The sequence below is a fragment of the Aptenodytes forsteri genome, unplaced genomic scaffold (genome assembly GCF_000699145.1).
Source record: "Aptenodytes forsteri isolate BGI_AS27 unplaced genomic scaffold, ASM69914v1 Scaffold150, whole genome shotgun sequence".
Taxonomy (NCBI): Eukaryota; Metazoa; Chordata; class Aves; order Sphenisciformes; family Spheniscidae; genus Aptenodytes; species Aptenodytes forsteri.
In genome coordinates this window covers 362,470-382,427 of record NW_008795693.1, presented here as the reverse complement: position 1 = coordinate 382,427, position 19,958 = coordinate 362,470, and the positions used below count along the sequence as shown (strand labels likewise).

The 19,958-nt window shown below is 35.8% G+C and overlaps 1 protein-coding gene across 1 annotated transcript in view; it reads left to right on the top strand.

Moving 5' to 3' along the window:
* Positions 1-2,180: 2,180 nt before the first annotated feature.
* ZPBP (zona pellucida binding protein) overlaps positions 2,181-19,958 on the top strand; it is a 29,353-nt gene continuing 11,575 nt past the window's right edge. The window contains exons 1-7 of the mRNA XM_019473028.1: positions 2,181-2,207; positions 3,952-4,050; positions 4,428-4,468; positions 5,669-5,751; positions 8,907-9,032; positions 16,466-16,609; positions 18,469-18,687. Coding sequence (XP_019328573.1) covers positions 2,181-2,207; positions 3,952-4,050; positions 4,428-4,468; positions 5,669-5,751; positions 8,907-9,032; positions 16,466-16,609; positions 18,469-18,687 — 739 coding nt within the window. The remainder of the gene's footprint in view (positions 2,208-3,951; positions 4,051-4,427; positions 4,469-5,668; positions 5,752-8,906; positions 9,033-16,465; positions 16,610-18,468; positions 18,688-19,958) is intronic.

Below are 19,958 nucleotides of genomic sequence, written 5' to 3'. Positions count from 1 at the left end.
TGGCACAACTTGAGGCCATTTCCTCTCGTCCTATCGCTTGTTACTTGGGAGAAAAGACCGACACCCACCTTGCTACAGCCTCCTTTCAGGTAGTTGTAGAGAGCGATGAGGTCTCCCCTCGGCCTCCTTTTCTCCAGGCTAAACAACCCCAGTTCCCTCAGCCGCTCCTCATAAGACTTGCCCTCATGCATTTATTTACACTGTTCTACAAAAGCAGATACATGTGTCGCTACATATGTGACCCTCTTTACAGCCTGGTAGTTTCAAGTTTGCGTTTATATCTGGGGTGTGTTGTTCCATAAAACAGGAGCTGTGCCCTTAACATCCAGCTTTCCCCTGTGGGTTTTGTTAAATACCTGTCAGTGCTTTTGCCCACCTACACCCACCATACCCACCAGTGGGATTAAACTTACTTTCCACATGTGGAGGTGGAGATGGATGCAGGAAAGCTAAAGGATTATCTAAGTAACCTTTTTTTTCCTCAAAAATGAACAGTGAGTGCTGGGGAGAGGTATCTAGGTACCAAAGAAGCTGCATGCCTGAGGGGGTCTAACACCACAGGTGAGTTGCATGGGCAGTGAGTAGCTGGTAACTCTGGTACTCAGCTAAAAGAGCTGCATCATTTTGTTGAAGGCTCTGAGGTACAGAAATAGTTATGTGGTAGGATACCAAGACTGTACATTTCTGGTGTACTAGTGCTGACCTTGTATCCACTGTGTGCATAATTGCAGCTGTCAGCTGTCACTGATTGGGAAATTCAGTTGTATGGCCTCTCAACTGTAAGACTGGGAATGCCCTGAAATGACAGTCTCTGCTTCCTAGTGGGGTTTTAAAATTTGACCATCATAAATCACTTAGGCTTTCTGATAGTATTAAGTTAGATTATTTAATTTGTACATTAGTGTGCATACGTGTCAGATCTTCTTATTCCATGATCTGGTTATGATTGAGTTTCACCAGTTCCTTTAGAAAGTCAAGGTCTTTTCCAGGAGCAAGATCAGAGGTGAAGTTCAAAGTTCTTCTATTCTCTGACAAAAAAAGGGAAAACCATGTGCAGTATTTCAGTATATATTCACTGAAACCTTGTTGTCATAGTATTTCTTCTATCTTTGGTTTTAGTAGGCATAATAGACATTGTCAATTACAAAAAAACCACTTAGTTCAATTTTATTGCACCGGGGTGTTATTTATATAGTCTGAGTTCAGACTGGTGTAAAGAATATGAACCTTTTTCTTCAAGGGTTTTTCATTTTGTTTTTCTGTTTACTAATGCTGACGGTTTTGGCTTATGTATTTTTCCTTACGTGAATAATTAAACTTTTGAGGACAACGTGGAGGATGTTTCTTAAAATGGCCTAGCTGCATTTGACTTTTCTGAGCCATCTGAAGGACGTTTCTATCTAACTGAAAAGAGACAACATTTTAAACTTTAGCTTGCAATATGATAAGGAAAAGAAATTTCCTTTTAAACTTATGAAATGTGTTAGTGGTGTAATTGTCAGAAGGGAAATATGAAGGCCTACTTGAAAAACATGATATGGTTCATATCTTGCAGGCTTTTTGTCAAACGGGTTAAACTTAACTGAGACATTAAAAACTGAAGTTTGGTTTCTCTTATATGACTTTCATATGACTAGTAATAGAAATGGTAATATTTCTGCACAGCACTTACCATCAATAGGCAGCTTAGAAATGCCAGCTGTAATTAAAATACTTGGATATAGAAAAACACTTGACTATTAGCATGATTGAGCAAAAATAACTTAAGTAAGTAGCGTTGCTATTTATATACTCTTTTGGTGCAGAAATCTCTTTACAAAAATTATCTCAAAACATAATTACTTTGAAAAAACTTTTAGCAATTACCACAACTTAAATAAATCTTTTCCTATTGCTTCATAGAATTTTCATTTCTAAATAAATGAATTGAAACTCTGCCAATTGAACATTCTAGTAATACAGTATTTTATTAATTAATAAATTGATTGTTTATTTAAGGCTCATTTTAAACTCCGTTTCCTGCCACTGCAATTTTCAGATCAAATTTAATTTTCTGATTATTTTTGCAACTGTAATGTTCATTTTAAGACTGAAAGATTCAGAATAAAATCTTTTATGAAATAGTAGAATATACTTTATGTGAAACTTGAAGTGGGTGAATGGCATTCCCTTTCGACTCAATGGGCATAGGAATGAATGCTGATTCGGTGAGTACTAACCTACCCGGCTTCCTCCTTCGGGCAGGAAGTGGGAAGGGACCCCTCTTCACCTGCACTGTTGTAACTCCCTCCGACCAGGGAGGAGCAGGAGGGGTTGTTTGTCTGTGCAGGTACAATCCGCCTGCTACTTCTGATCTTGAATTGAGACTCTTCCCCCTGTAGGCAGAACCCATTAGAAATACATGAGCTCAATTTCTCTCAGTGTTTGGGCAGAATTTATACATCTGCCAAGTAGATTTTAAATGCATCAAACAGGGTGTTAGCATTTTACACTTAAATTTAACTCTCTGCAAGATCTTTGGCCTGTTTCGGTGGCATAAATTAGTAGTAAAGCTGTTGAATTTAACTCCATCAGATTTTAAACTCACCCAATGAATCCTCAGGTAACATAGCTACTTTATATGGCAAATGTACCCTTGAATTCCAGTCTTCAGGAATGGCTTTTTAGGCAGCTGGGAAGTTTGAATCACCCCGGACTTGGGGATGAATTACGCTAAACTTCCATGTGTCTGATAGTGATGTAAAACTATTTTTCTTCATCTGTGTTATTCTGCAAAAGGAACTGTTGCTCACACCTTGTATTATGTCTGTAAGAAGTACAAGACAATGAGGAATCAGACCCTATGTATTTCTAGTGCATTGGCCTGCTTAAAAAACTTAATTGGCGGAATTAATTCAGAAATCTCACTGACTTTTCTCAAAAATGGGTGAAACTTAGCTTTTCTCACTGCTTGTTAAATGCAGGTTCAAATTGAAGGGATGGAATAATATATTTAATGACTTTAAAATGCAGTTTAAGCACTTCCCTTGTCCTTCATTGGTTTTGTTGCTCTTTCTGTGGGACTTAATGACCTCTTGATACTTTATTTTTCTATGAAAAGCTTTTTTTTAATCTGATCATATGCACTCTTAAAACAGAGAGTGAGAACCGGAAGGTCATTTTTGCTAGAAACTGCTGCAGGAGGTGCCATTTAAATTCCAGGTGATTAGGAGGAGAGCAACTGAATTCGAGTAGAAAACCTGAAAAAAGGCTTGAAAAAAATTTAAAAGGCAGTGTAGAAAATGAGGGAAAGAGCATATGAGAGTTGCGATTCATTTGCAGACAGAAACATTTACTGGCTGCAATGGCTGCTATGCAAATGAAACGTGTATACACATGAAAGAGCATTTAAGCTGACTTTCTCAAAACCTAGCATGCATTGTCATTGAAGATACCAAAAAAGTAATTCCAGAAGTTTTAGATTATCTTCCTTCAGTAACCATATTGCTTCCACTTTTTCTAGTTCTTTTTAAATAAACAGTTCAAGAGCTCCATCTTTGGGTTTAAATTATTATTGTAAAAAAATACTACTTTCCTTTTGCATTGATTAAATAGTGCCTAACATCCCATAAAGTTATGTATATCTGCTCATACCTTGTCAGTTTGCAATGCTTAACTTTTCTAGATGCATTTGTTCAGTCGCCTTCTCATAAACTTCCAATACTTTCTGTATAAGATTGTTGTTTTCAGTTTTTCTCTCATTAATTTGTTTTTGGTGGATTATGTTTTTCCTTTCCAATGATGATATATAAATCAACTTGACAGTTCATAAAATATTAATGGATCATGTGGACAGATAATAGTGGCAGAAGGAATTTTAAAACGGGCTGTTTTTCAGGTAGGATTTATAATTTGCTATAAATTAGAACGCTTTTATTAAAATCAAGCATATGCTGATTGTTGTCAATGCAGAATCTGATCATGTTCTTTTGGGAGCTGAATTTTAGTGAAAAATTAGTTTTGTTTCTGCCAGTGCAGCAGATTGCTCAAAGACTTAACGTAAATATTCCGGTGAGAAAATTTGAATCCATTTTGTTTTTCAGTAAAAACTCTCCAATCCTTCTAGAAGGTCTTTGGGGAAAATGAAGTTATTTGAAAAATTTTGCTCCTCAAACAATGTCGTGGAAGTGGCACATTGCAAAGTAAATTAAACCGTTAATCACAGAAATCCATCATACATGAGACTACTCTTATGATTATCTTCTCTCAGTTTTTTTTTTTTCTCAAGCAAGGTTTTATTTCTTCCTACTTTCTAAGTATTTTCAGTGGCATACTCTGCTTACATTCTGAAATGACAAGTACAGGCAGTTCTTTTAACTTACCTTGATTATCTTGTCCTGATAGCTGAAGAATCTGCCTTGCTTCTGTTTTCCATAACAACACTGTAGAGAAGTAGTGAATTGATAATTTCCCATTATTGCTTAAATCAATAAATCAAAAGTACAGGCAGTTCTTTTAACTTACCTTGATTATCTTGTCCTGATAGCTGAAGAATCTGCCTTGCTTCTGTTTTCCATAACAACACTGTAGAGAAGTAGTGAATTGATAATTTCCCATTATTGCTTAAATCAAGATAAATCAAAACAAAGCCGGGACTCGACCCCATTCTCATTGCCCCCAACAAATGCCTTAATCTATAACCAGTTTACCAGAGTATTTATTGTTGCTTTTAGTTTTTTTAATATTGAACCTAAGTTAGCAACAAGCACTGATCTGGTGCCACATAATTATTTAGCCCATCTCCATAAAATAATTGCTACTGATGATATGTTCAGTATTTTATTGCTGTCTTTTGTATTCAAGGCGTTCTATTCCTTTGTTATTTACTTTCTTTCCCAGATTCCCCAAAAGAATTGGAAATCACAAGCATACCTTAACTCCCATTAGCCCACGTTCTTTCCAAGCAGGAGGTGGAGACAAAGAACACAAAATGCTGAGAGGTCTAATACCCATTATCTTTCTGCTGGCTTCAGTTCTTTATCTCTGGAAACTCTGTAAAAGAAACTCAGATCTGACTGTATTAGAATGCCCACCTGAAAGAGACTTCAGTTTTCTTTCAGACACCTTGTATGTCTTGCAAAGCTTTGCAAACTTTATGAACATGTTTTTAATTTCTATTTAAAATAGAAGAAATGCAAATTAAAATAGCCATAAAATACCTTATATTTCTTTCAATGGGGAAATTAAGAAAATCACAATCATGACAGAACCCAAGCTCATTACTTCATTAATGGTCAGTATACACATTGATTGACATCCTGACTGAGGGTATCGTAACAATGCAGCTAAATTTTATCCTCATTTTGGACAGTGCGTATCCCCATTATCCCCATTTTGGACAGTCTTAATTTAAAATGTGACAGTTCTTTTGTAAAACATGAATATATTTAAAACTAAATCTAAACTTAAGTGCTGTTCAGAATAAGGATGCTTTTTCTATATCAGGCCTTTGTCATTGTTTTTTGTTGCCTTAATGAGAGTCATGCGTTGTATAAGACATTAGGCAAGTATTAACTTAATATCCATTGATGAACAAGTCTATTAAGAGTGTAGATTAACCTAAAGTATGCTGCTTGCTTTTTCAGACAAATTAAATAGTTGTATTAATGCCATGGTTTTATCTTTTAACAGTTCAGCCCTCAAAGAGATTTTTAAGAAGTGGAGGGCCAAGACACAATAGCTTAAAAATAGTGGGATCTATCGTATTTCCAGGTATTTTTCTTTAAACATAATATAACAATTTTAGTGAAAACACTGTTTTTACCAAGAAAAGGCCCTTCTTTATCATATGCCTTGTTGTTAAATTGTTTTAAATGGTTTTAAGTGGTTTAATTAACTAAATTGTTTTAAATGGTTTTAAGTGGTTTTATAAATTACAATTCTGTACTGACTTATGTATATTTAATAGGCTATCCCACAGCATATATTTCTGTCATTGGAATTTATTTTTCATAGGTTTTTTTATTCTTACTCATAACTTTTATGAAACCAAGAAAATTATTTTCTGTAATTGTTATAAAAATAACAATGTTCTGTGTACTCTTCCACCTGGCTGTATGACTCGTGCTCCGAAATGCTGCTTTCTTGCACTGTAGGTATTCCGACTTCATCTTGTTATGTACACAGAACCTGAGATTCAAAATTTATGTTATATGCTACAACAGAAATTAAGAAGAGAGAATAATTAATTGCTTTCTCAGTTAAATTCATCTAACTCCAGAATATTATCACTTTCTCTTCTCATTAAACAAAACAATTATTGGAAAATCTGAAAATTAAATTAAAGACCAGGCGGTTCCTCATTGTCATATATTTACTCATGTTGCTTTTTCTCTAAATGCACATTGCCGGCTTGGTTTCATTAATACTCTTCCCCATAGTTTTCTCCATGTGTGTTTTCCAGTTATAGCTTTACTAGTAGCATATCTAGAAGTGATACTTCTGTTGTTTGGGGGAATGCTAAAAGGCAACATTTTTTGACCTTTTTTTGGTACAAATTCTTAGACATATCAATTTTTGTCCAAAGGTGAAACAATTCTGGGAAATAATTTGCTTTTAAAGGTGTCTCTTAGTAGTTTAACTTATAATATTATTTAGCATTAATGTTAAATAATGGCTCTGAGTGGTCTAAGGTTCATCCTATTGGTGTACTTTTTCTCTCTTCTGATTCTGACTCATGTCTGTAAACATGGCTACTACTCGAATGGCACAGGGCAATTTGAAAGTTAGAAAGCAAGATTAAAATGTTTTGTCCCAACTCTGTTTCTAAAAACAATTTAGTATTAATAAAGAATGTTTCTACCTTCTCTGGGACAGACCATTGTGAGTATACCAGACTTGGCTCCAGTGTTCTTTTGAGATGCTGGGCAACATCTCTATTTTGAGGGTTTTTTTCACCAGAATTTGGTTAAATACAATGCTACACTATTAAAATCCTTCACTTTTAAAATACCTGACATAAATGTTCTTTTTCGGATCACCATCTAAGGTAAATATTTTTATAATGGAGAGAATATGAACAAATAAGGAAAATAGCAAATAACTTCAATTTAAAGAGTAAGACTTTATTTTGAAAGAAGAAGAATAAGGTTATAGCCGGTAGATATTTTTTCAGCCATTATTTTCTATCAGATGCCCTTCTGTTATATTATTCCTATGATACATGTTTACAAAACTGTCATGGAAATTTACAGTGGTGGGACAGAATTTACCATCTTGGCAGGTTATGATAATAATGACACCATAATTTTGTTACTTTTTATTATGGATATGTAATTTTTTTAATATTGCTACAAGACAGAACAAAGCAACCTTGAGGAAATAAAAAACAAAATGTGAAGTGGGAGAGATATGCAACGTATACAATTATGCCTCAATAGACTATTACTAAAGCCAGTCGGTTAGTAAATTCTGAGAACAAGTATTAAGGGTTTGCAATTGAAAAAAGACTACTCATATTGGCAGTTGCACTAACATGTAGAATTCATATTAATTTTCATGCTTCAGGGTTAAAAACTGAAACACCACCTGTAAATGACATTTATTTCCATGATATACTATTGTACAATTGAAAATATATACTTTGCTGTTTTCTGTAATATAAGCTACTGTAAAAAACTGATTACTAGCTGGGATGGACATACCTCCTGATCTAAAGACTAGCAAAATTCTGAAGTTACTCTTATGTATTAAATGTTATATCTAAGTCTTTATTCTGTTTAAACAACTTAATACTGTAATGTGAACGTAAGTGGCTTTTCATTTTTTAATGAAAGCGAACAATCATACTTGGAGAGGAGAGAAAACTGTGGTGGCATTACCACCAGTTGCCACAATGGAAAAGTGAAAACTGTTTTTCTGAGCATTAATCCCTTCCTGCAACAAATACTTAAACTGACTTCCACTTGCAGGGAATCTGAAATAGTCAATGGTAAGATAACATTGTGGTTATCTGCTTATTTGATTCAGTTTTAATTATTAGTCAGATTCTCCAAATCACAAATGTAGTAGCTGTAATGTTTTACACTAATTGTAGCTTTTCAGTGGCATTAGGGTAGCCTGATGCTGAGCATGGTATATTCAAGTTTAGACCTCACTAGAGCATAAATATCTAGCATCCTATGCTTCTGAAGAGGACAAATGCTTTGCAGTATGTCAGTGGGAAGGGAAATAAAACAAATTGTGCACACTGAAATCCTGCATATTATGGAAGTGATTATGACTACACCAATCGTACTTTTTAGAAACAACTGAAGATCTAGAAGCACCTGTGTGCTACAAATCGCATACAAGACATGCACACCTGCTTTACCGTGGGAAAAGGCTAAGTAAATCCTTACCTTACTCAGTTTGCTTCCAACCTCATTATGTCTGAATTAAATAATACGCAGCTTACCATTTAGTGAGCTACAACATTAAACACTTTTTAAGCAAATACATTGTGCACTGGTAAAAGGCAATTGCTAATAGAACGGAAACAGCAAGCTGTCAAGTCTGCGTATCTTGCAGCTTCACTCTCTCCATGTGTGAGTTGGAGACCAATTGAGACAGAACGTGGCAGGAGCCCGTGCTTGTGAGAACCTACTAAGTGACATACTCCCTTCAGGAGGATGTTACAGTGCACTGTGCTTCTTGTTTACACAACCAGATAAGCCTAGAACTAGAAAGAACTCTCTTAATTTTATTTTCCAGAGAAAACAAACCTGCGCTTTATTTTGTATTTAATTTTGATGGTAGAGATAACAGAACCAGTCCCAAAATTAGAACTCCATTCAAGATCATTGTTGAACCACTGTCTTGAAATTTATATAGCTCACTGTTAGTGAACCATTGATAAATACTTGATGCTAATGATAATTTTTTTTCAGTTAAAGTTTATGTCAAGCTGAATCACAACAGTCCACGTATTTTATGTCTTACAAATCATCTGCGAAACTTAGAACTGATTGATCCAATATTCCAGTGGAATGGACCAGGTGGTGGTCTTTCTTCAGGTAAGGATTTATTTTCTTACATGTCCCCCCACACCCTCGCCCCTTCCCCCCACTCCCCCCCCCAAAGCAGCATGAGGGTTATAAAGGTGGGAATGTAAATGGAGAAGTAACTGAGGATACTTTGCGAGTTGTGTAAATCGTATAAATTAGCTTTAACTTTTCAGAAAGAAAGGGGTGAGATAACCAAACTAAAACACATTTTCAGATCTCTGTAAAGAATGGTGCCATCTCTAAAGGGTACTAGATGGAGTAGGGCATGCTGGATGCAACAGAGGCTGAGGATGACATTCTTTGCTGCACTGAGAGACAGCTGGGAGTGTTCTGCAAGGATAGAATAATAGGATGATGGGCAGTGTGATCTAGCCCAAGTGCCTGCTCAATGACAGACTACCTTCAGATATGAAGTTGCTCAGGGCCATGACTACTTGAGTGTGGGGAATCTCTATCCTTGGAGATTTTCTGTCTTTTCTGTGCAACCTGTTCCTCTTTTTTTCTTATTTTCAATCATAATTTCCCATATTGCAACTTGTCATTGTTGCTGCTTGTCCTTTTGTGGTGCACCTCTTAAAAAGTGTGGGTTATTCTTCCCTGTATCTCCCCTTAGTGAAGGACTGCAGTTCCCTCCTTAGACTTCTCTAGGGTAAAAATCCCAGTTTACTCTGCCTCTTGTCCTATGCTCCAACTCCCTAATCATCTCAGAAGCCTTCTTGTTGACTTGCTCCAGTTTGTTAGTATCTGTCTTGTACTGAGGAGTCAAAAATGGACATAGTGTTCCACAGTGCCCAAATGAGCGCTGAGTAGGGAAAGGATAATCACTTCTTTTGATCTGCTGGATATACTGTTGCTAATGCAGCCCAGTATGTAGTTAGCCTTCACTGCTGCAAAACTTTCTGATTCATGTTCAGTTTAAAAGCCACCAGGACTCCCAGGTACTTTTTTGCAGGGCTGCTCCCAAGTCATCTGGTCCCCATCTGCATATGTTGCTGCTTTTATTCTGTCTCAGGCACAGGACTTTGCATTTATCACTGTTGAACTTCATGAGGTTTTTGGCAGACTGTCTTTCTAGTCATGCAAGGTCCCACTGAATGGCAGCAATGTCCTGTAGTGTATCAGCGCCCCCCCCGCCAATTTGATGTCTTTTGCATACTGGACCAGAAGGCATTCAGTCCTGTGGTGTAGGCCACTGGTAAAGACGTTAAGCAGTTCTGGTGCTTTTATCAGCCCTGAGGAAAGCTCTTCATAACTGGCTGCTAGGTAGACCAATCTTCAAAATGACGATGCAGACGGTTTTTCATCCATCTTGTATTCCACTTATCCAGTCCATGTGTCCACAGCTGGGCTACAAGATGTGATGGAGGACCATACTGAAATCCTTGCTGAAGGCTTTCAGTGTATATGACATCTACTGCTTTCCTTTCACCCTCAGAGGCAGTCATTTAGTTCCAGAAGACACTCAGGCTGGTCAGCCATGATTTGCCAATGGCAAATTGATGCTGCCTGTTCTCAATCACTGTCTTGGCATTCATGCATCTGGAAATGACTTCCAGCAGTTCTATAACCTTTGCAAGGCCTGAGGTGAGGATGGCTGACCTGTGATTCCATGGGTCTTCTTCCTTGCCTATTTTTATGATGGATGTATTTTTTTGGTCTTTCTGGTCATTGGGGACCTCATGACCATCAAAACAGACAACAGTCATTAATTAGTCAGCTCCCTCAGCATCCTCAGATAAATATCATTATGGTCTATAAACCTGTATATGTCCAGCTCACTTAAGTAAGTCCCTACCACCACACTGCTCTCTCCCTGTAGCATCTCCCCTAAACTCTGGTAGAGCCTGGGGCAGGGCTGGAAAGCAGCCCTTGCTAGGAATGAGTGAAACAAAGGCGGCGTTGCGTACCTCAGTGTTTTCCATGTCATTTGTCACTAGGTCATTCAGCCCCATTCAGCCTGGAGCCAACATTTTTATTGCTCTTCCTCAACTGCATGTGTTTCTGTTGGTCCTTCACATTCCCTGCCAGTTTCAACTTCTGGTTAATCTGCTCATGGAGAATGTAAACATTCCTTTTCAGAAAGATGCCTCTAATGAAATCATTGTCCCAATCTGCTAGTATGGCATGAAAACCCCAAATCATTGTTTCTGCATGGAGTATGTTGTGCTACTTGTACATACCTTATTTTTCTCACATAACTAGGATTGCTTAGAGATCATGACTGGCTCATCATCAGTATCTTTTCAAGTCTGAGCAGGGAACCCGAGTTCTATTTTTTGTTTCCTTCCGTGTATGTCTCATTTACCCTTTAGTGTAATTTCATTTTTAAAAAAGACAATAAGCATTGTGATGAATTTATAAACCTGTTTAATCTCTTATTTTAGTTTACAATTTAGTTTATGAACCATTCATCCTTGTACAATGGCAGTGTTTCCAAATCCTATTTGCTTTCCTCTTAGTCTATACTGCTGTCTATCAGAACTCTGTCCTTGGTCTTATATTTTCAAGTAACTTTTCCTGTTACACAATCTGAAATACCATTTACACCATTGTGAGTCTTCATTCTTAATCCTTTACATGCCAACCTTCATAGTACAGCATTTCACATTTATATGACATCTAACACTACACTGTGTTTTTGCTCTGAATCTAATAACAGACTTCACCCTCAGAAAGAACTTTTAGCATTCTTTGAGAGAGGTTTTAGAAAAATTATTTTTAAAAAGTGGTAATGAGAGGACTTCAGCTTCAGCCACCACAATTTTGGGTAAATACCACAAAGATACTTAGTCTCCTAAGGCTGTTGTCACATTCATTTTTGTTTGATTCAGAGAAAAGAAAGTATAAGCAGACAAAAAGCTATTTAAAGTTTCTAGCTCATGAAACGTTTGCTGTGTAAAAGATTTTGATCATTCAGCCTCCTTTTAGAACAGGTGTAATCCTCTCTAAGTGGTAAAAATCATCTGGGTTTTAGTGTGACTAGTTAGTCTTCTAATATCTATCATAGCGAATCTCCTTAACAGTAGGCAATTAGGATTCATAAACCTTGCTTGATAAACTATTTCATACTTTTTCAGTGTGGTTGTAGGAAAGAAAAGAATCCTTTTGGTGGAAATGTAGAATCGTGAATCGAGTTTTAGGAAAGATTAACAAAATACTGCTTCTTGGAACGCTTCCCAATAAATGCAATTATTTAAGCATAAAATCTGTAGGAAAAGAGCCTATCTTTCATTGTACTATCTGTCATAGCTAGAAAAATCAGATTCTTTTTCAGGCACACCAGCCGTTGACACACACCCTAAGAAGGTGTTTTGTGCCCCAAAAGTCTGTCTAGCTATATACATCAAACATCATGGCTACAATAGAAGCTCACAAAGAGCAGTAAACACTTTTCCTTCTGTAGCCATAACAAAACAGTTCTGTTTTTTGAACAAGCAGATTTGTTCACAGATAGTTTCAGTCCACTTATGTGCAGTTGAAAGAGTAATGAAAAATTAAATACTGTACAAAATGTAATTTAAAATCATTACAACTTTAAAATTAGCGAGTCATTTTTCTTCACTTAGCATAGTGACTCTTTTGCACTAAGATCTGGAAATTGTACTTTGAAGTTTTTGAACAGCTGTTGGGCTGGTTGAAAATAAGAGTTTTTCAAAATACACTTTAAATGGAGGAAAAAACTTTAAAATAATTGATTCTTATGTTCTGGATCTTAAAGTTTTACTGCATAAACCAGCATTTTTGCTGGTGTTCTGAACAGCTAAATAGAACAAAAAAGAGAAAGCGTTTTGATCTTTATTTCCAAATGCAGACATTGGAATAGGCATGTTCTAGTTTGGTGAAAATGAACCTAGGAATTTGGATTTACAGGAAATCTACTGCTTTTCATACACATTGCCACCTAATATATGCATAGAAGGAATATTTGAGTTGGAAGATTGTGACTGTCCTTTCATAGGACTGAAAAAATTGTGTACTATAGTTTTGTAAAATAAAGCAACTGACAAATTAAATACTGCACTCAGACTTTCAACTACAAGCTAACCCCCAGATATTCTAAAACCTATTATTATTGGTCTATCAAACAGTTCTGTGGAGAGGGAAGGAAAGAGAATCAGAAGAAATATGAAGCTGCTTTTAGTAGATGTGTATATCTGTATACTCATGCTATCCTTATAACTGATACATGACTTGTACATGTTTCCTGACAGACTGTCAGAGTCCTGTCTGGACTACAAAGCAGAGTATGTTTCATTCCTAAGAAACTTTTCAGGTGAACTCAAGTTTATTATATACTTTGTTAGCTGTTGGTTCTGTACATGTGTAATTCATCACTGAATTTACCTATTTGGACATCTTTAGATATTGCATATTTAAATATGAACATGCTCAGTAGTTTAATCTGAAGATTAGAATTTATGATCTGGATTGATAGCTGTTTCTAAATGTCTGAAAAATCTGTTTCTGAAAAGTCCATTGGCCTGATTCTGCTGTCATTTACTTTTGTTCTTGATACATAAATTCAAAATACAGAATTTGCTCTACTGTAAAATTGGTCTGAATGAGAGATGGGGTGGGAGGATGGGGAGTAACTATTTTTTGCACTGAAAGAACTGGAAGGAGAATCAATCTATTGGTTTTAAGTTTAGTAAACAGAGAAACTAAAATATAGGAACACTTAGTTTTAAATATAATTATACAAGGGTATGGAAAGATAAGTCTCCGTAACATAATTCTCATAGGACTAGCTCTGTTTTGCACCCTTCTAATTCCTGAGGATCCTGGAAAATGGTCTAGCTTCCTCTCTTAGCATGAATTAAAAAGGAACTTCTGTTTTAAATCATGCCAGTTTTCACTGACTCCAGGGAACCTCTGAACGTGATCACATTGCTTTTTTGTCCATCAGGCATGTGAAATGCCTCCTGTGTAACAGAGGCATATTAAATCATACAATGTAATTCACATCACAAAATGTGATATGAAGTCCTGCTCACCTGTCTTACTGAACCTCCTGCAGAGGAATAACATGGAAAAAATATTAGATTTAAGAAAAGGGTGGATAGCTTAATCACTTTTAAAATTTGATTTTAAAGCTAACAGTCTGTTTTCTGAACCCAAATTCATCTGAGTAGGAAGTATTCATCCAGATAATCCCATGGAAGAAGGCATTTTAAGTGAGGTTTCTTTTATAACACTTGGGAAAAAAACCCACCACAACATGACATACTCTTGATTTCATGATCCAAAAGGAGATTCTTCACACACAGACATACCATTAGAATAATTAATGGTTACTGTGTAAACATTCTGATCTTTTCTGGTATATGAAGCATTCATTGTTCAAGGTAGAATAAAATTCTGTAATAAACTCAGTGACTCAATCCACCAGAAGAACGCTTCACTTTTCCATTTCTGCTGATGTACGTTCAAAAAATATTTGTGACCAGATCTCTTCACTGGATTTCCAAGCTTTGTCCTTTGCAGACTTCTTGTCATCCTTGCAGTTCAGTAATGCATTTATAAGTATAGCAAAGCTGTCTGTGATATATCTTAAAGGTGCTACAGCTATCTAGTCAGCTAACAGTGGTGTTGCTTTTGGCCCACACAGGGCAGTTGCATATGCCAAAGATTAGAACTATAGTTCTTAAATCTATGCTGTTTTTCTGACAATATTAATCTGATAGTTATTCCAGCATACAGTAGCAAATGACATCCTAGTTTACAGACTTAGCATCCTGAGTATCTCATCATCAGATTAAAAACCTCTTCATCATCCAAAAAATGAAAGACTGTGCCATTAATGTGAGAGCCTAGGCTGATACGGAATCCCAAACTATTCTTGTCAAAGAATTTGCACTTTCAGTCTTTTTAATAGTACTCTTTTTTATCAGCACTTGAATTCTTTTTTTAAGCACAGTGATATATATATGACAAAATTAAGTTAATTAAAAGATTAAATGGTTTCTTGAGGAACAAAGTTGTCCTACACACTCCTGCCAAGTATGTAAAAAGAGGCACTTCAATCAGGCTATTTTTTTCCCAATATTTTTCTTAAAATCACATACCAAGAAAATCAGTGTGCATCTACAGTAACATGTTAGTTTGAATAGGAGTGTGGCTTTGAAGTGAATTGCTTGACTGTACCCACTTACCACATTTTGTTCAGATCATGGTCTGGTCTTTGAGTGCACAAACTGGATTCCTTTTGGATGAAGCTAATTGGAAAGGTTTGCTTCAAGAAATAATGTGTGCTCAATCTGTAAAACCAGATTAGGACTAGTCTGTAGTAAAAGCCCTAAGATGTGTGTAGGATAGATCTCATGTCCTTAGCATTGATTTTTTCAGTCTAAAAATATGCTGCTTTCGCACCACACTAATTGTCTAAGCTTCCATCATCTACATAAAAGGTCTAAATTATTTAGGATGTTAAGAAGATTTTTTTTTTTGGCATCTGGAAATGGAAACAAAAATCCATTCTCAAAATATTGTATCAAAGTGAGTATCTTACCTTGAAGTCTATTATAATTGACTCCAATCTAGTGGTTCCCAAGGTTTTCTTTGACAGCTGCCAGCAAGATGGGCTGCATATTACTATTTGAGAAACCCATATATATATTGTTACTGCCTGAGGACTTTTCAAGTCAGGAAAGGACTCATCAACTGTCATCATGTAACCCACATGCAGGCTACATGGGACAACTGTATGGCTCATTATCAGTGCCCAAATCTGACCTTAAGCAGTGCTTTCCTTTCTCTTTAAAAACCTAGTTAAAGAACCATGCTCATCATTTGTCCTTTGAAGTAGGATCCTACTTCCTCTCTGCCTTGAACTAAGGAGTTGTGTTAAGACTTTGGCCACCATCACAATGCATATCTTCCCATACAGAAGGATTATCTTACAATCTTAAACATACATGATTCTCATTTTGGCATATACATAGAATTTTTTTGGAAGGTCTGTTATACAATACTTGCTTAACTTGAACTTCCTGTCTTGCCTACTTTGAAGTTTACTGCATGTTAAACACCATGAGCAGCTAATTCATGAGGCAGTCCCTGAAGACTGAAAGGTTAGTAGTCAGTTTGACTATATAGAGGTATAAAAAGAGATTATTTGCCCACTTTGTCCTTTTTTTCTGGGATTTTTTTGCTCTTGGAAGTGGTTATTGGAGAGAACAATAGATGTCTGAGATCAAATAAAAACAGGTTTCTAGGACTGCTTTGTCCATCAATACTTCAGAACACAGCAGCAATAAGGCATATTTGTGTAATGCTGAACTGAGTGACACCCAATCAGCTTCAGTTGCTGAGTCCTGTGCCTTCAGCTGAATCCCTAATATTATTATTTTGTGCACAGCTTAACAGTAAATAACCATTTGGACCCTTACTTTCTGCACTTCTCAAGATGACAACTAAATTTATTTCATTTTTGTGTTTACTAGAAAATAGCAGTGTGCAAATATCGCCAACAGGAACTTTAATATTGAGACACTTCAACCTGAGTGGAGTTTACACTTGTTCCATTGTTTATAAGCTAACAGCAATGCAACCTGATAAAAACCTCGTAATAAAATATCTTATATATGGTAAGTTATCAATCTAGGTAAGTGTATTGTTGCCTTGAAAAAAATTTATTTTTTAATGTGTGTTGCTATTTTTAAATAAGAAGGCTTATTTAGCATTCAATTTGCAGAGATAAAGACATTCTGTTTCTCTGGAAACTGTTTTTAATATTAGTTACTACCAGGCAGTTCATTTAATGTCATTTACAGAGCCTTAAATGAAGCTCAGTGGCTGACTGAAAAAGCTATGAATACAGTTGTTTTTAAAAAAGAAAAATAAAACATAATGAAATGTAACAAATTGAATAGGCAGTAATCCTTAATAACATTTAAATAGTATAATTTTAAACTGAATTATTCTTTATGAGATTAATTTTAGCACAGCTGTATGGATTTATTTCACACACATTAATGCCTTAATTATTACCTGATTGTGTTTTTTAAGTACGTATCATTTAATGATGTACTATTTCTGGCTTACTCTTTCCTGTTCTGATTACGTTTCCTTCTGTCAGCAGGTAAAAAGTCTTTGATAAAGTGAAAGATTGTAAAGGCAATGTCATTTATTCATTACCAGCTCTCCTTTTCTTCTTTAAAGGATACTTTATTCTTGTGGAGATGTAGGCAAGAGCTCCTATTGCCTTCAGCAGGAACTATGTCTGATCTTCAATTTAAAATGCGTACCATTGATCATTTAGAAACATGGTAGAGCACAATAACCTAAATTAACCTCTGATGTAAATTAATTTTACTTTGGCACAGTAGCCTTCATATGGAATAACCATGACTTTTAGCAGCTAGCTTGCTTGACAGAACTGGAAGGGAAAAGGTTTCTTTAAAACAGTTTTGATGGAAAAGGTTAGAGTTTTCAGTAATGCAGACTTACATCCTTCAGTAAGGATCCAATCTGAATGTTAGCATACAAAATTCAAGTTTCACACATATATACAAAAAAATCTGGAATATGCAGCAGCAAGGGAAAGGAAATGGGGGAGGCAAAAGCAAGGTAGAGGATCTAATGAGCTGTCTAAATTGGGTACCATATTTTGGATGTTCTGCTGCTTCTTTCAGCTGGTTCACTTTCTATTCCTTCGTTCTTTCGTCGCCACCGCTCCCTTCTCCTTTCTGTGATTATACCCACACCATGACCCCTGTTCTTCATTCTTTTACTCCAATTTTCTATTGTGCTCTGTTGATCTTCAGCTTTGGGTAAGTATAGTGATTATCATGAAATAACTAGAAACACGCATTGTATGGTACATTGGCTTGTAAAAGATGCCCAGGTGTGCATTTAGCTTCGCAGTAAAGGTGAAATAGTTGATCCATCCACAAAAGTAAATTTCATACCTATATGGAAGCTTTTTCAGTTGCTTCTGCTCACAGAGAAGGAATTCCTGTTCATCTTATTAACTGCATCTTCTATTGATCTCTGGGGAAGAGGATTCAGTTTTTAAGCCCTTTAAAATACTTTTGTGAAGTTGACTAAAAAATATATAGCATACTACTATAACTGGCCATAATGTGTGAGATGAAATATTGTGTCACATAGTAGAGGGTATTTTGTATGCTTAACCTTAGCTTTCATAATCTTGATCCCTTTACTGTAATGTCCTGTTGGTTTAAAAATTTAAAAAATACAAGAATAAAGAGTAAGACTTACCTATGGATATAAGTAAGAATGTCAACTTCTAAAAATCTCTTCAGTGTTTCCAACTGGCCCAGCATACGCTATTTTATCATTACAAATTCTCTGGAGGTGCAAAATAGGTTTTGTTTATAAAATAAGGATTTAAATTAGCAATTTTATTTTCAAATACACAAATTACTTTTCTTCTTTTTACTTCATATATGTTCCTTATCATCTTCCACATTTTTTCCTGCAGCTTATTCTGATCCTAAAAACTGCTATGAGTTCACAGCCCGGTATCACGCAGCCCCCTGCAACAGTTCTCATAATACTTCTTTTAAGAAAGCATTGCTTCAGATACTAAGCAAACTTGTTGCTGAACTTTCTTGTGAGGTTACATTAATTAAGTCAGAATGCCATCATGTAAAAATGCAGAGAGGAGGTCTACAGAATGAAATCTTCTTTACATTTTCAGGTAAAAATCTGCCTTGCTTTTAAAGAATGGTTAGAATTTTTATAGTTAATGAAATGTATTTACTGCTTGTATGCAGAAAGTATTGTAAGGGTTTAATAATAAAGTTTCTTGATTGTAAGAACGCTTCAAAGTATTGCATGTGAAATTCATGTCAGTATCATAAAGATAGTTGATCTACTCAAAAGCGCATATTTTACGTTATTTCAGAAGAGCTTTAGAACTTTTTATAGCTGCGGATAGATCAATATGTTTTTAATTTTGTATCATAAAACATTATCATGTCCCTTGTTGCACACTAACATAGGAAGGAAGGTGATACAGTGTATTCTGTAACTCCCCAGACTACCTTCATCTAGCCACCTACAACAGGTGTATAAATCACTTCATGGATGTGTGTTGGTCTTTATAAACAGCTTCCAAATAACAGACTAAGACTGGATGTCTAATTTTCAAGAACTAAAGTTAAATAAGATGAACCTCAGTACTTTTCCTTCTTTAAGTGGCAACAATAAAAGAGGGAGATTTCCTTATTTTCCATTTCTTTAAAACAAAAGGACCCTAAAGGAGACCTGGGTAAAACTGAGTTGCCAAAAATATTGAGTTGGCTTGATTTAAAGCAAATCATTAGGTGGCTTGGGAAGATGTCACCAAATTATGGGATATTTAAGGATTCTTACTGACTGTGATTATGTATTGTAATAATTATAAAACTTTCTATCTGATATTTGGGTGTGTTTATACATAAATTAGTTTATGTTTATGCATAAATGAAGACCTCACAATGTCTTAGTTAATTATCCTCCTTTGATCAAGTTTAGTTATTAAAAATACATTTTCACTTTAACATGAACTTGTTTTCATAAAATGTTTCCATTACCAGCTTTTCACTAAAGGCATTAACTGTGGAAGTCATAGAGTAGAATCATAGAATCATTTAGGTTGGAAAAGACCTTTAAGATCATTGAGTCCAACCGTTAACCTAGCACTGCCAAGTCTACTACGAAACCACGTCCCTGAAAAATGTTTCCATTACCAGCTTTTCACTAAAGGCATTAACTGTGGAAGTCATAGAGTAGAATCATAGAATCATTTAGGTTGGAAAAGACCTTTAAGATCATTGAGTCCAACCGTTAACCTAGCACTGCCAAGTCTACTACGAAACCACGTCCCTGAACACCATATCTACACTCTTTTAAATTACCTCGAGGGATGGTGACTCCCCCACTTCCCTGGGCAGCCTGTTCCAATGCTTGACAACCCTTTCGGCGAAG